This window comes from Thermobia domestica, chromosome 12 (genome assembly GCF_964235325.1).
Source record: "Thermobia domestica chromosome 12, izTheDome1.hap1.1, whole genome shotgun sequence".
Lineage (NCBI taxonomy): Eukaryota > Metazoa > Arthropoda > Insecta > Zygentoma > Lepismatidae > Thermobia > Thermobia domestica.
The window spans coordinates 203,744,770-203,758,014 of NC_137465.1; the positions used below are offsets into that span (position 1 = coordinate 203,744,770).

General features: G+C 34.6%; 1 protein-coding gene across 1 annotated transcript in view; it reads left to right on the forward strand.

The window, feature by feature from the left end:
• LOC145665862 (uncharacterized) overlaps positions 1-13,245 on the forward strand; it is an 87,449-nt gene that overhangs the window by 41,546 nt on the left and 32,658 nt on the right. The window contains exon 3 of the mRNA XM_081732976.1: positions 7,613-7,826. Coding sequence (XP_081589102.1) covers positions 7,613-7,826 — 214 coding nt within the window. The remainder of the gene's footprint in view (positions 1-7,612; positions 7,827-13,245) is intronic.

The window sequence follows — 13,245 nt, forward strand, 5'->3', positions numbered from 1 at the left end:
GGATCGGTTCCACACTGTCTCCCCCGAAGGTACACCCCTATGAAGACATTAGACATGTATAAATATCTTAAAAACTATTTGTGATCACAGGAAAGAACAATGAACAATAAATCGTTAACTTCGTCAATTGTTCTGGAAACGAAGTTAATTTATTCATTTATATATCAATTACTTCTGAATATTATATTCTTCAAATATTAAGTGATATGCCTCAGAAAACTCCTAATGTTAGAGCCCAAGAGGGTCTATAGGCGGCCGGACATATTTTAGTTGAGTGATGAGTGGTGAGCACATTGGTTTCAGTCACTGTTATGTGTAGCTTTTTAGACTGAACTTTGCTACCTCTTAATTCAAATAGCTACCCAATTGCCTTAGAATGTAGAGCTAACACTGAAATTTCGGTGTCTTGGTCGAGAATCGAAGGAGCTCACACGAATAAAGGGCATACTGGCTGAGCATTCGGATACACAAGAGAATTATTATTGATTTTATGTGATACCTTACGCAATAGAGTTCCTCTGTTCGAAGCATCTTTGTGGTGTGGTGTGTGATTGAATACAAACTCCAATTTTGATTATTTTCATAATTTAAAGTACTTATAACTCAATCATCAACCCCGAAGAATTATTAACACGATCAAATATATTAATTCAGGTTTCTTAATTAACAATTCTTCCCTTATTCTTTGCGTAGTGAGCGATGTAAATGTAGATGTACAGAAGCGGAATTTGGGCGTGGTCAATGGGGCACCCGCCCCAGACCGCGCACTTAGGGGGGACCTGCGCTAACAGAATGTTCCTTCTTACCAGCAATGTTCCTTTGAAAAGATACTGTACTTTCATCAAATAAATTACGTCGGATTTTTTTTTTCGTAAGAAACCGTTGTTCACAAAAAAAAGAGAATATTTAATAATAAATGTAAGAATAGGAATCAAAGCCAAGCATTTAAGGAAGTTGTTTTATCCACTTTAGAAGTAGCATGTCGGCGCTCGCGACTTTTACCAATACACTGGCTAAGGGTCAAAGAAATTTCTGTTTTTAATTTGTGCTTAGAGAATCAATGCCTTTTACACTGTTATAAAACAATCTAGAACAACACTTTTCTCTCTCTCTCTCCCTCCCTCTCTCTCTCTCTCTCTCTCTCTCTGTCTTAGAGCTCCTTCGTGGCTAACAGGTTAGCGTACGCGCCTTTGGCGTCGGAGACCCGGGTTCGATTCCCGGCGGGAGCTCACGTGGTTCGGATTCCAAGTTAATTGGTAGGTCCACGTCTCTTATAGCCTCGCTGCTGAAAGAGACTTTAAACTCAAAATTAACTCAACTCTTTGTCTCTGTAGAAACACATTGCCTTGTAAACGCTGCCATTGTTGGAAAAGGCCTTCAGTATCCGCTCATAATCTGAGGACTTTATTTTGCTTTTGGCAATTTTAGTCATTACTGTTAAATTCGTTCTAGGATTATTCTAATCATACTCGCATGGTTTGGAAAGAATAAAGATTGTAATACGTTTTCTCTTGTGTTTCAGATACCAATCTCAAATTTCTTTCTTAACCGTATTGTTTGTAATTCTATAGATTCTTTTGCTTTTTGAATCGAGGAACCTAGAGTTAGTGAAATGTGAAAACGTTAACTATGTTTACGCACAAGTGAATTCATTTAGAACTTACTTCTAAACAAAATCTACACTTTCACTCTAAACATGTAGCACTCCTTTTTTCGTTCTCATGATCGTATCCTGCCATGTCCTTCCCATGCTCCAGCAGTACACGAGTATTAAGTTGGTTGCATATGCACAAGGCGTTCATCGACTTTCTGTTCAGTTTATTGTTCCCCTTTATATAAAAACAGTTAACAGGAGATAAATACAGAGGATACATTATTATTATTATTATTATTATTATTATTATTATTATTATTATTATTATTATTATTATTATTATTATTATTATTATTATGTTGGATGAAAATTGGAACACTGGCAGTTCAGTAGGCTGTTTCCTTGGGGCCCCAACATACCAACAATACACAATTGTTAAGAAACGGATTCGAGATGTGTTCTAGGCTATATAAGAATATACGCATTTCTTGTATTACTGCACTGGGAAAAAAAATTGTAGGTGGCGTACTTAAAAAAATAGGTTACATGCGTAATTCCTGTAGTTTTTGGACTTAACGTACAGCAGACGTATAACTGAAAACGCATGTTTTATAATACTTTCTGTATAAGTGTTCCATCTATACGTACTTTTCGTATGAAACAATGTAGGCGGTCAGGATCTCACATACAAATGAACGTATATAACATATAGCTTAGGAATGTAACATAAGTATATATATGTGATATACGGAAAACTGCTAGATGTCAGACATCCTGCAACGGCATGATGTAACATCTAAGGGCACTGCCTATGTAGCATACGGATAGCGTATTATCCGTACTGATTTCTATAGTAAGCAAGAGGATACCGTATATTTGTACAATATACCGCTGTCCGGAGAACGGATTTTTCTCTGTGTGCAATGCGCTCTGTTCTTTCGTTCTAACAACCTGCTGAAGTGGAAACGCTGATTTTCATTTAAAACAGGGCGCCTTACATGTGTAGAATTAAATCGATTAGTTCAGTTGCAAAAAATTGGACCATTTTAGATTGAAAACCAACAAAGTTTCTCTCTTTTAATTTTTACATACCTTTCCTCATAATGGAGTTGCCTATGGACCTAGAAACTCCCCCTATTTTTAAAATCGGTTAAATAGGGGCTCAGTCTTCTGGTGCGAGAAGTCTCTGGTTAGATCCCAGGCCATGTGAATTTGTAGTGGACAACATCGTGTTCTGTGTTTTCTTGAGGTTCTCCCGTTTCCTCCCACATTCGCGTTCCGCGTATCATTTCATACACTGAGAAAAATCCGTTCTCCGGACAGCGGTATATTGTACAAATATACGGAATCCTTATATTTACTACGGAAATCTGTACGAAGCATACGTTATGCACATGCCACATATGTACTGCTCTTTCCCAGATTAAATGTTACATCATGCTGCTGCGGGATTCTGACATCTAACAATCTTCCGTACATTGCATATGCATACGTATGTTACATACGTCAGTAATATGTTATATACGTTCATCTGTATGTGAGGTCCTTACCATCTATATACATTTGTTTATTTCATACGGAAAGTACGTATAGATGGAACACTTTCTATATATATACATTTCTTTATTTCATACGGAAAGTACGTATAGATGGAACACTTTCTATATATACACATTTCTTTATTTCATACGGAAAGTACGTATAGATGGAACACTTTCTATATATACACATTTGTTTATTTCATACGGAAAGTACGTATAGATGGAACACTTTCTATATATACACATTTCTTTATTTCATACGGAAAGTACGTATAGATGGAACACTTTCTATATATACACATTTCTTTATTTCATACGGAAAGTACGTGTAGATGGAACACTTTCTATATATACACATTTCTTTATTTCATACGGAAAGTACGTATAGATGGAACACTTTCTATATATACACATTTCTTTATTTCATACGGAAAGTACGTATAGATGGAACACTTTCTATATATACACATTTCTTTATTTCATACGGAAAGTACGTATAGATGGAACACTTTCTATATATACATTTCTTTATTTCATACCGAAAGTACGTATAGATGGAACACTTATACGGAAAGTATTATTAAACATATGTTTCGAGTTGTACGTTTGCTGCAGGATGTTACATATAGTCGTATGTTCACTCCAAAAATTACAGGATTTTCGCATGTAACCTACGTTGTAGCGTACACCACATACGTTTGTGTGTGTGTGTGTGTGTAATTATTCACTTTCATAAATTAACAGTTCTCTTTAGCCTAGATGGTGTAACCATGCCACGTAAAACTTAACATTTAATTTCATTTCAAACGAATCAATAGGTGTTTCATTTACGGTATTTAGTACAATTTGAGTACCTCACAAGTATGACATTGTAAATTGCGTATCTAAATTTCTGATCCATAAGGGTAAAATTTAGAGGTACTTATTAATTATCTATAAGCATTTATACATACTTCCGTATTTTATTCTCTTTAAAATTATTCATTCAAACAACAATGAAAACAGTAATGAAACATGAGCTGAACCTCAACGAGAAAATAGAAAGTCACTTAAACTTCGAATATCGGGAAATAGTTTAACGTCAAAAGTATAGGATATCAATTTATACGTATATTTGCCTCATATAAAGACGTACAGACTGTACAGACATAATTGCAAAGATAATGATCCAGGTTCTATCCTCCAAAATACGCATGGAGAATTTGTACCACATACAATAAGATTAGTAAGGGTTATGTAGACATATTTAATTGTTCTAAAAAGTTGTTATAAAACTAATATTGAATATTTTACAAAAAAAAGTTTTCAAGGAAAATGTATTATTTTAATTTAATATTCTATATTCAAGTATCAGTATAATTATAATTTAATATTTTGTATTCAAATATCATATCTTGAAACTGTAATTGGACAGTAATTCCTGTTGTGTCGATAAATAAATAAAATCAAATATTATCTAAGAAGAGTTATAGAAATGAATGACAACAACTATCATAAAAATTGTAAAAGGACTTAAGAGGCCTTATCACTGTGAAATTAAAATACCGTTAATTTTAGAGTAATTTTGTGATATCTTCAAATAGATAAAAGATAATCAAAATGTGGAACAAGATCGCCCTAGACAATGTTATTTTACATGAGGTACCGTTATCACGAGTCACCTAGTAGCCTTCCGTTTGCAGTCATTTAGAAACGCGAATATAAATACCGATTTTCCAAATGGTTGGAAATCGAAAGCACATAAGTGATTCGTGATAAAGATATCACGTGCAAAATAATATTGTCTAGCGAGCTCTTGTTTCACTTTTCGATTATATTTCATCTATTTGAAGATATCACATAATTACTGTAAAATTAGCGGTATTTTAATTTCGCCGTGATGGGGCCATGACACTCATGTGCCATTAATACACATGAGAAATTTTAAAGGAATGTAGCAATATGAGCTTCCCATTTCTCCTTGTTTTTCACTTAAAATAAGATGTTTCCACCAAGGATAATGGACCATGCTCATCTTTCACTTTTCTCTCTAACTTTTGAAAATTTTGGGCGGTTAAATTTATCCCTTTCTTCAGAGTATATTCGAAAATTGATCTACAGTATTAATCTTCTACTATGCACATTCAGAAAATAAAAACAGTCACCCGTAAAACTTATTTATTACTATGTAAACCGCTTTTGTCTGCATATTTTCCTGGATTCTTTTTCGAAATGACTCTACAAGATGTTACTGATCTGATACACTGATATGAATCCATCCCACCTTTAGATTCTTTAATTAATTAAATTAAATATTTCAGTTTAACTTCCCATGATTATGCCCTTTTAGGCTATGACGGAAGAATTTGATGGAATGAGAAAATGGGAGGAAACGGGAGTACCCTGAGAAAATCTACGGACACGACATTGTCCACCACAGACTTCCGGGATCGAACCAGGTATCCTACATATCAGAGGTAAACGCTCTACCAATGAGCTACCATGCCCTCCTTTAGATTTCGTAAATACAGCAAAGTACGGGATGTCTATTTCTGTGCGTCATCCGCTGTTTCAATCAGTATCACAAATTTTAAATTGAAGTCTGAGGGTGCGACAAGGTTCTTGAATGTTGATCAAACTATTGCAAACGCTCTGAGTCGTATGAACACGGTAGCTTCATTTTGAGAGATGGAAGTATCCGCTGGGTACTTATTATGAAAATGTAGCTTGAATTGAATAACTGATCTGTGGGAATGTCCAAATATTCACATTTACTTGTATGGGTGCACTTAAGGCAAGGTACGAAAATCAGCCATACACATTTAGAGAACCTCTTCCAGTTTGAACTACACCCTCCAAAAGCTGCGAATGAAATACTGTAACGTTCATTCAGTCATGCATTACCATGAAGAGTTATCGATAACGATAAAGTGTTAGTTCTAGAGAAAGTAATGTTTTTAGCCGTTGTATTTATTCTCTTGTGATATTACATATTCACGTGTTTTGTTAGTATTATACTTCTAACTTTAATGATAATAGACTTGTATTTACTGCTGAACACTAACATAAAAGTATGTAAATGAATAAATGTAGTAAATATGAAATGCTGCAGTAATATATTTTAGCTGTAATATCAGTAAATTACTTATTTGTAATCACTATGGATAAATGTATTATATCAGTTTTATCTAACCTCCCATAACGGAAACCAAATATGAATATGAACCAGTGAGATTTGTTAACCACGTATAATAATAATAATAATAATAATAATAATAATAATAATAATAATAATAATAATAATAATAATAATAATAATAATAATAATAATAATAATAATATATATTTAAAAAGTATGTATGTATGCATGTATATTCCAACATAATTCTGGAAAGCCTGGAGAGATTTCAACCGAAGTTGGTACACATTTTATCTACAATTTGGAAAAAATACTGTGCGGATAAGGTCCAGGAAGGGGTTATACTGTATGTGAAAATGATCAAAAACGACCGATATTAGTGTTGAACCTATAGTTTTTGAGGTGGTTGAGATGAGTAGTGACACTTTCAATACTGTATGAGACATCTTTACAGGGTGGGAAGGTGTGCATGCAACAATAATAAATAAATATCAATTGACATTAAATTAGTTTCATTTTCCTCCACAAGTACCTAAGAATACAGCATAATATTAGAAGTGAAGTTCAAAATACAAGTGGCTTGGTATGAATTCAGCCTTGGTTGAAGGAGAGAAATATCAATCTATTTAAATTATATGAAAAAATATAAAGATAGCATTGTTACTAAGTTATAATTTATTACAATTTAATTTGTTATTATATTTTTTAGTATTACCTTCAAGTGAACTTTTCCTAATATTTAGTTAAATTTACAATAATAATATGTCCTAAATTTTCACTACTAGGTACTAAAACTTTCGTAAATTCAAAGAGTAAACAGAATTTTGATAGACTCACTGAAACTGAATTTTGAATCATATTCACTAATTACTATCTAGATGTAGTTATGTTGTAGCACTAAAATTCTTTTTCATGTTCAAATGTAATACTAAGTTAGATTTTTCCAAAAGTAGTATAGAGATATTAGACATAGCATTAAAATCTTATATTTTGTCTATTTCCGATTACTATAAAATTAAATTCGCTCTTGAAGTAAATCAAAACGAGTTTTCCAGCAGCTTTCTCTATATGCAAGAGCTGGTGGATATATACGAGGTTAAATCAAAAATTATCCGCAATTTTACATAACTCTTCTTACATTGTTCAAACTGCCCTCTGTCCTTGTTTATTTTTATTGTTATGCTGTTGTGGTCGTGTTATAAAAGTTTGATCCTAATTCCTCCATTTGTCTTCCTTATGTTATGTCAAAATTACGGATAATTTTTGACTTACCCTCGTATATTCAAATTATACTTTTTTCACTTCTATATATTACCTTGGTATATTGACATAAATAACGATACTGTATTTTAATTGCAGAGAATTTCCTGTTCTGAGTGGGAAGGAGAAGCAACCCCATGACATGGCGGATGTCCTTCTGTCCCTGAAACATGCAGTGGTCCACCCAGGACAGATTTCCCCCACCTTCTCCCCTTATACGCATCCACAACCTCAGCCACAAATGCAGATGCATCAACCTTCAGCTTCTGTTTCCTACACAGTGCATCCTCAGCCTCATCAGACAGGAATATCCGTAAGTAACTAAACTACTTCCAATTCAACTTCAGACTGCTAAATAGCTGTTGAGTAAGAGCAAAGAAGTTAGTCATGTCTTCTGCGTTAGAATTACCCTAGAACTACACAAGAGTGCATTTCAATACATCAGATTTGCAACTACTATTTTTTTTTTTTTTTTTTTTTTTTAGAGTTTGTGTCACCAGAGACAAATACGAAATCCGGCGCTCCAATTTATATGCATTGTGGTCAGAAGTGCAGAGTTTCTAAACTGGGGTTGTCCAAACCGTGGGAAAATAAACTTTGAGAGCGAATATTTCGAAAACGTTTATCTATTGAGCTGACGTGGTATGTTATTGTCTTAGACTTGTAATCTGCTCTATCGGAAAATGAATGATTCTGAATCGTTCAGTGCTGGCGCAAGGGAGTCCCCCCTATTCCTTTAGGACAGATGTGTGTGATTCATGACAAATGGAATGACATCCCAGCAAATAACAAAGTCGTTTGTAAGCTAAAAATATATTAAACAGAATCAAGATGGCGAGAGATTTTTGGTATGTTGTGCGTGGTTGCATAACTAAAGCAGGGACTGAATGTAGTGGATAAAATGAAATTAAATAAGAGCATTACATCTGCACGTTCATGACCCACAATCATGACCTGTGTGCTCAAGAGACAAACATTAATAATACTTAATGATTTTGGAAGAATTGGTACAAATTAGGATTTGTGGAAAAATTGAAGTATCCCCGGTAAAAAAAATAACGAAAAAAGGACAATTGATACAATGTTCTGCATCATAAACTCACTTGGTCCTGGATCTAAAATGGGAACCCTTGCCATATAGGTGCACACTACCATTGAGTTACCATGTATCCTTTTCCCTCTCCCACGTAGCGAACAACACATTGTTGACAACGTATAGGAGGTAATGCCACATGAATGCAACAATACTGGTTATGTAACAAAAAGAGTGAAAAGTCGTATTAACAAGATAGGTATCTCGAGAAGAGTTGGTAACTTATCCTCCCCATATTTTGAAACAAATTAACATTCCATAGTGTTCTCTCTTAGGCTAAACACAGGCGAATGCTGAAAGAAATATGAAAAGAGTTGAAATAATGAGAATATGCTACATAATGGCAGAACCGTGAGAATGGACACCTGCTCATTTCGGTAACTAATAAGAAAAGGTCCTTGGTCATGTGAGTCGCATTGTAGGTAGTAGTAGGAAAGAGGACATTTGGTATTGTCAGGCAATCATAAAGGTGAGAGTGTCATTGAACGGATCAGAGACGATCGAAACTACACTGAACCACAAAAGTATCTCCCTTCAAAGTACTCTAATTCCATTATTTGGGGTCCAGGTAATTTGGAGTTGTGAGAACGCCTAGACAGATGCAACTCAACTTACACGTAACTTTTCTGGCACTGACAGTAGTTGGTAGTCCAGATCCAGGTGTTAATGCAGGTAAAATTAAAGTAGGTGAGTATCGAAACAGTTCTCCATTCTAAGATGAATCTCTATGATTCGGATCGTGTTTTCCAAGAACACCATATGTATTAATCTTAATATTGATGTGTATGTAATGTATTATTTCTTTATATACTGAAGAGAAATAAAAGCACTGATCACATATGAATCAGAAAATGCTTGAAAGTAGCTGAAAATATCAAATCTAGAACAACTGCTGGAAATAACTTTGTAAATGATTGCCTCCATTGAGAGACCTTCTCCAATTCTTCTCATTCCAACATCTTTTTCTTTCTGGAGGAGAGAAAATCTTGCTTGTCACACTGAGCATGTATTGAAATTGAAATATTTGAAAAAGTTTCAAACTGGCCGGAATTCGATCTTTTTCCGATTATTTTTACAAACTAACTCATTATCAATTTACAATATACAGAAAGTGCCAGCCCTCCTCATAAAGGAGAATTTTAAAAAATGCTAGACGTTCTGTTCATTTTCAATAAAGAGTTAATATACTGAATTTCAGCTCCGTAAGTTTAACGGCTTGAGATATTCATTTTTTCGCTAAAATTCGGGTCCCCACTATCCCTTAGGATATTATTATAATGAAAGCAATATGATAACATCCCAGTTTGGATTAAGGCCTAGCTATATACAAAAAGTCATTTCATTTCTCTGCAATTTGGCTGTGATGATTAGGCACACATAGTTACATTCATTTTTTTCATATAATAATTCATATTACAGTGATTCAAAAATGTACTTTTTTCAGTACTCCTCTAAACCTCACAGGCCAAGTAGTAGTATACGTCTTATTGCTATTATTATAATTTCAAATATCAATATCCAAAAATGCCATAAGTTCTTTTTTCACTTAGAGATACTCATCTCAGGTGAGTAAACAGAAACAAATGAAAAAGGGAAATGGAGGCCTTGAAAGTAAACAGTAGATAAATTGACCACTGTTCAGAAGCATACTTTTAAATCACGCTCGACACTACTCATAAGAACTAAATACGCGGTTGCTGTTAGTTGGAGCTACCCGTTTCTCGCCATGTAGCATAAATATAGCAAAAATCAAGTGCCTGTTACTGCCGGTCTTCGTGACCGAGCGTATTAGCGCAATGGGCTAGTAATTATAATTACTTTTGGTGTGGGTTCAAACCCGCGCCAAGGATTTTTTATTCTTTTATTTTTTAAATTTTCAAAACACTTTTTTCATTAAAATAAGATGAAAATAATACTCAAAAAAGTGATTAAGTTAAGTGTGCAGTATTGGTATATGAAACCACAGTATAAGTAGTAGTAGTAGTAGTAATAGTAGTAGTAGTAGGAGGAGGAGGAGGAGGAGGAGAAGAGGAGGAGGAGCGGGTTAGAAGCCCCGTAGGGCTCGTTTTGTTCCACCTTGACTGCCATGATATAAACTTAACCTCAACTGCTTCTTCACTTCCAACAAATTGACAATTTTCTTCTATTTTACTATAATACACAAAACATACACCAGAAGGTTTGGACAGTCGCAAGCTGCAACCAATCAGAAACGTGTTTTCAGTTTCTATGGCTGGAGTCGAGGGTGGAAAAAATATGCTGTTCAGAAGATGCTGTCTACAATGTAGTGAGCAGAGTGGAGCGGAGAGTCAGAGTGGGTTACGGTGGGTGATGGGTTGCAGTGAGTCACATGGTGTTGACCCACGACCTACTGACCCACTCAGAAAGCACGACCCATTTGACCCACTGACCCACTCCAGCTCTGTATTTGACAACACATGGAAGATAGAAGACCAAAAATTGCATGTTCACCATATTTTATTCTTTTACTTCAGAAAAGAGAAGAACGCGCGAATAGCGCTTGTGATTTTTACTGTCCTCAATGTTTCTGTGTTTTTGTCCCTGTTCTTAAAGAGTTAATGGAAAAACTGCAAAAGTGAGTAAAACGCGTCAAAATAGGAAACAAGGTACTGACGAAGGTTCGTTAAATTAATTAATCCAGTGTCCTGAAACAAGGGCGCCCATCAGGGTAGCAACGTGGGGAGCTGCCCCCTAAGAGGAAATTGTACTTGGGAATATTAAAAACCCAATAGAATTTTTAAATTAGTTGCAGTAAAATTTGAAACTATATTTGAAACGTCGCTTATACTAGCCAATCTTGAAAACCACAACATGGGCGCCCTTGCCCTGAAACACCAGATTCCAATCAATATGAGTATCTGTCCAATACCATGTCGTGAAAAATCAGGGCCTGAGGTCAGAGCATGTGGCAGCGCCGCCCTACATATGAGTTGTCAATTTAAAGTTGAATTCTATGGACTATTATTTCTGCATAATATTTTACTATTTTATCATGACTGAAATCAGAAAGTTTCAGCACTATTACACCGGAATCGTAAAAGTGTACAATTACTGAATTCACTGCACATCCAGTTTTTCCTTCTCCCTGAACAGTGATATCTTAGAGTAGTGGCTTAAGCGTTAGTTTCATAATATTAGGGTCGCGAGTTCAATTCCGAATGTGGCAATTAAGGAAATTTTTATAATTTGCAATATTTATACTTCTGGTGTATACTAACATAAAAAACATTCAATTTCTCTGAGTCTAAGAGTTGAGACGACTTCCTTCACAGGTGAAATGCCAACAACACAAAATTACGTAATCCGTATCAAACTTCATTCGTAACTATATGGGAAGTAACGAGTTTGGACAAGAATTGATGAACACATACGGGCTAAACACGTCCTTACTGCTGTAGTATGGGCCAAAAATGAGTTTCAAGGAATTGTTCCTACCTGTGCACAAATTGCAAATAGTGATCGAACTTACAACGCTAGTCACAAGAATGATCCTAATTAAGTTGTCACCTCACCTTTCTACCTAGAAGAAGGGCGAAACAAAATGCGTTACTGTTATCAGCTAACAAGTATTTATATTCCATTTCTTGTTGTATAAAATGATAATTCTATCTGTAAATCCATAAACGTAATAATGATTATTGCGTTCATGTGTAAACCTAAGAAACATACTCTATATCTTTTTGGTGCCTATGAATACCTTCGACTATGTTACTTTTTCTTTCCTTCTGTAATAATAATAATAATAATAATAATAATAATAATAATAATAATAATAATAATAATAATAATAATAATAATAATAATAATAATAATAATAATAATAATAATAATAATAATAGAATAACAAAATTATTTACAAATTACATAAACATTACCTTCCCATACAGAGAAATTAATAATTGCCACGACGGGATTTAAACCCAAGTAGCTGCAATGGGAGTTTCTTGCTTTCACATTTTTTTTAAACAAACGCCCCCACCGGAGCATTATTCGCACTGGCACCTCATGTCCTTTCGATGTATTCCAAACACTACAGGAACATGAACACTGAAATAATGAGGACAATTAAAATTCCGACCTTTCTCTTCAGAGGAATTCGAACCATAGTGGATTGCGCCTCATGATCATAAGCCGAACGCCATAGATCACTTGGCTAGTGCCACCGGCTCAATTTGCCACAAATTCCTCATATGAATATAAAATAATAAACTAGTACTTATGGAACATAGACATAGAACTGTGTATTTCTACACGTGTTGATACAATTCAAAGAATGTGAAAATAATTTATGTCGTCTTTTCTTCTTTGGAAATTAGAAGTTATGGTAAAGACGAAATGTAATGTAAATTGGGACCATCCCTGAAACCGATGACGTAGCCTCAACTTGAAGAACGTTTCATGATATTTTCTTCGTTGAGGAACGTCTATACAACTTGTTTTTGAGTTAAACACGGAAATCTCGAGTGTCATTAAGACACTCACATAAGCATTAGTGTCTTGTTTATATTTTTTCATGAAACGATTTTAATTAGGTATTAGTTTGTGTGGAAGATGAAGTGCCGCGGTAGGTGAGTGGTTAGCGCATTGAACTTCTATTCGGTAGAGCCGGGTTGGAATC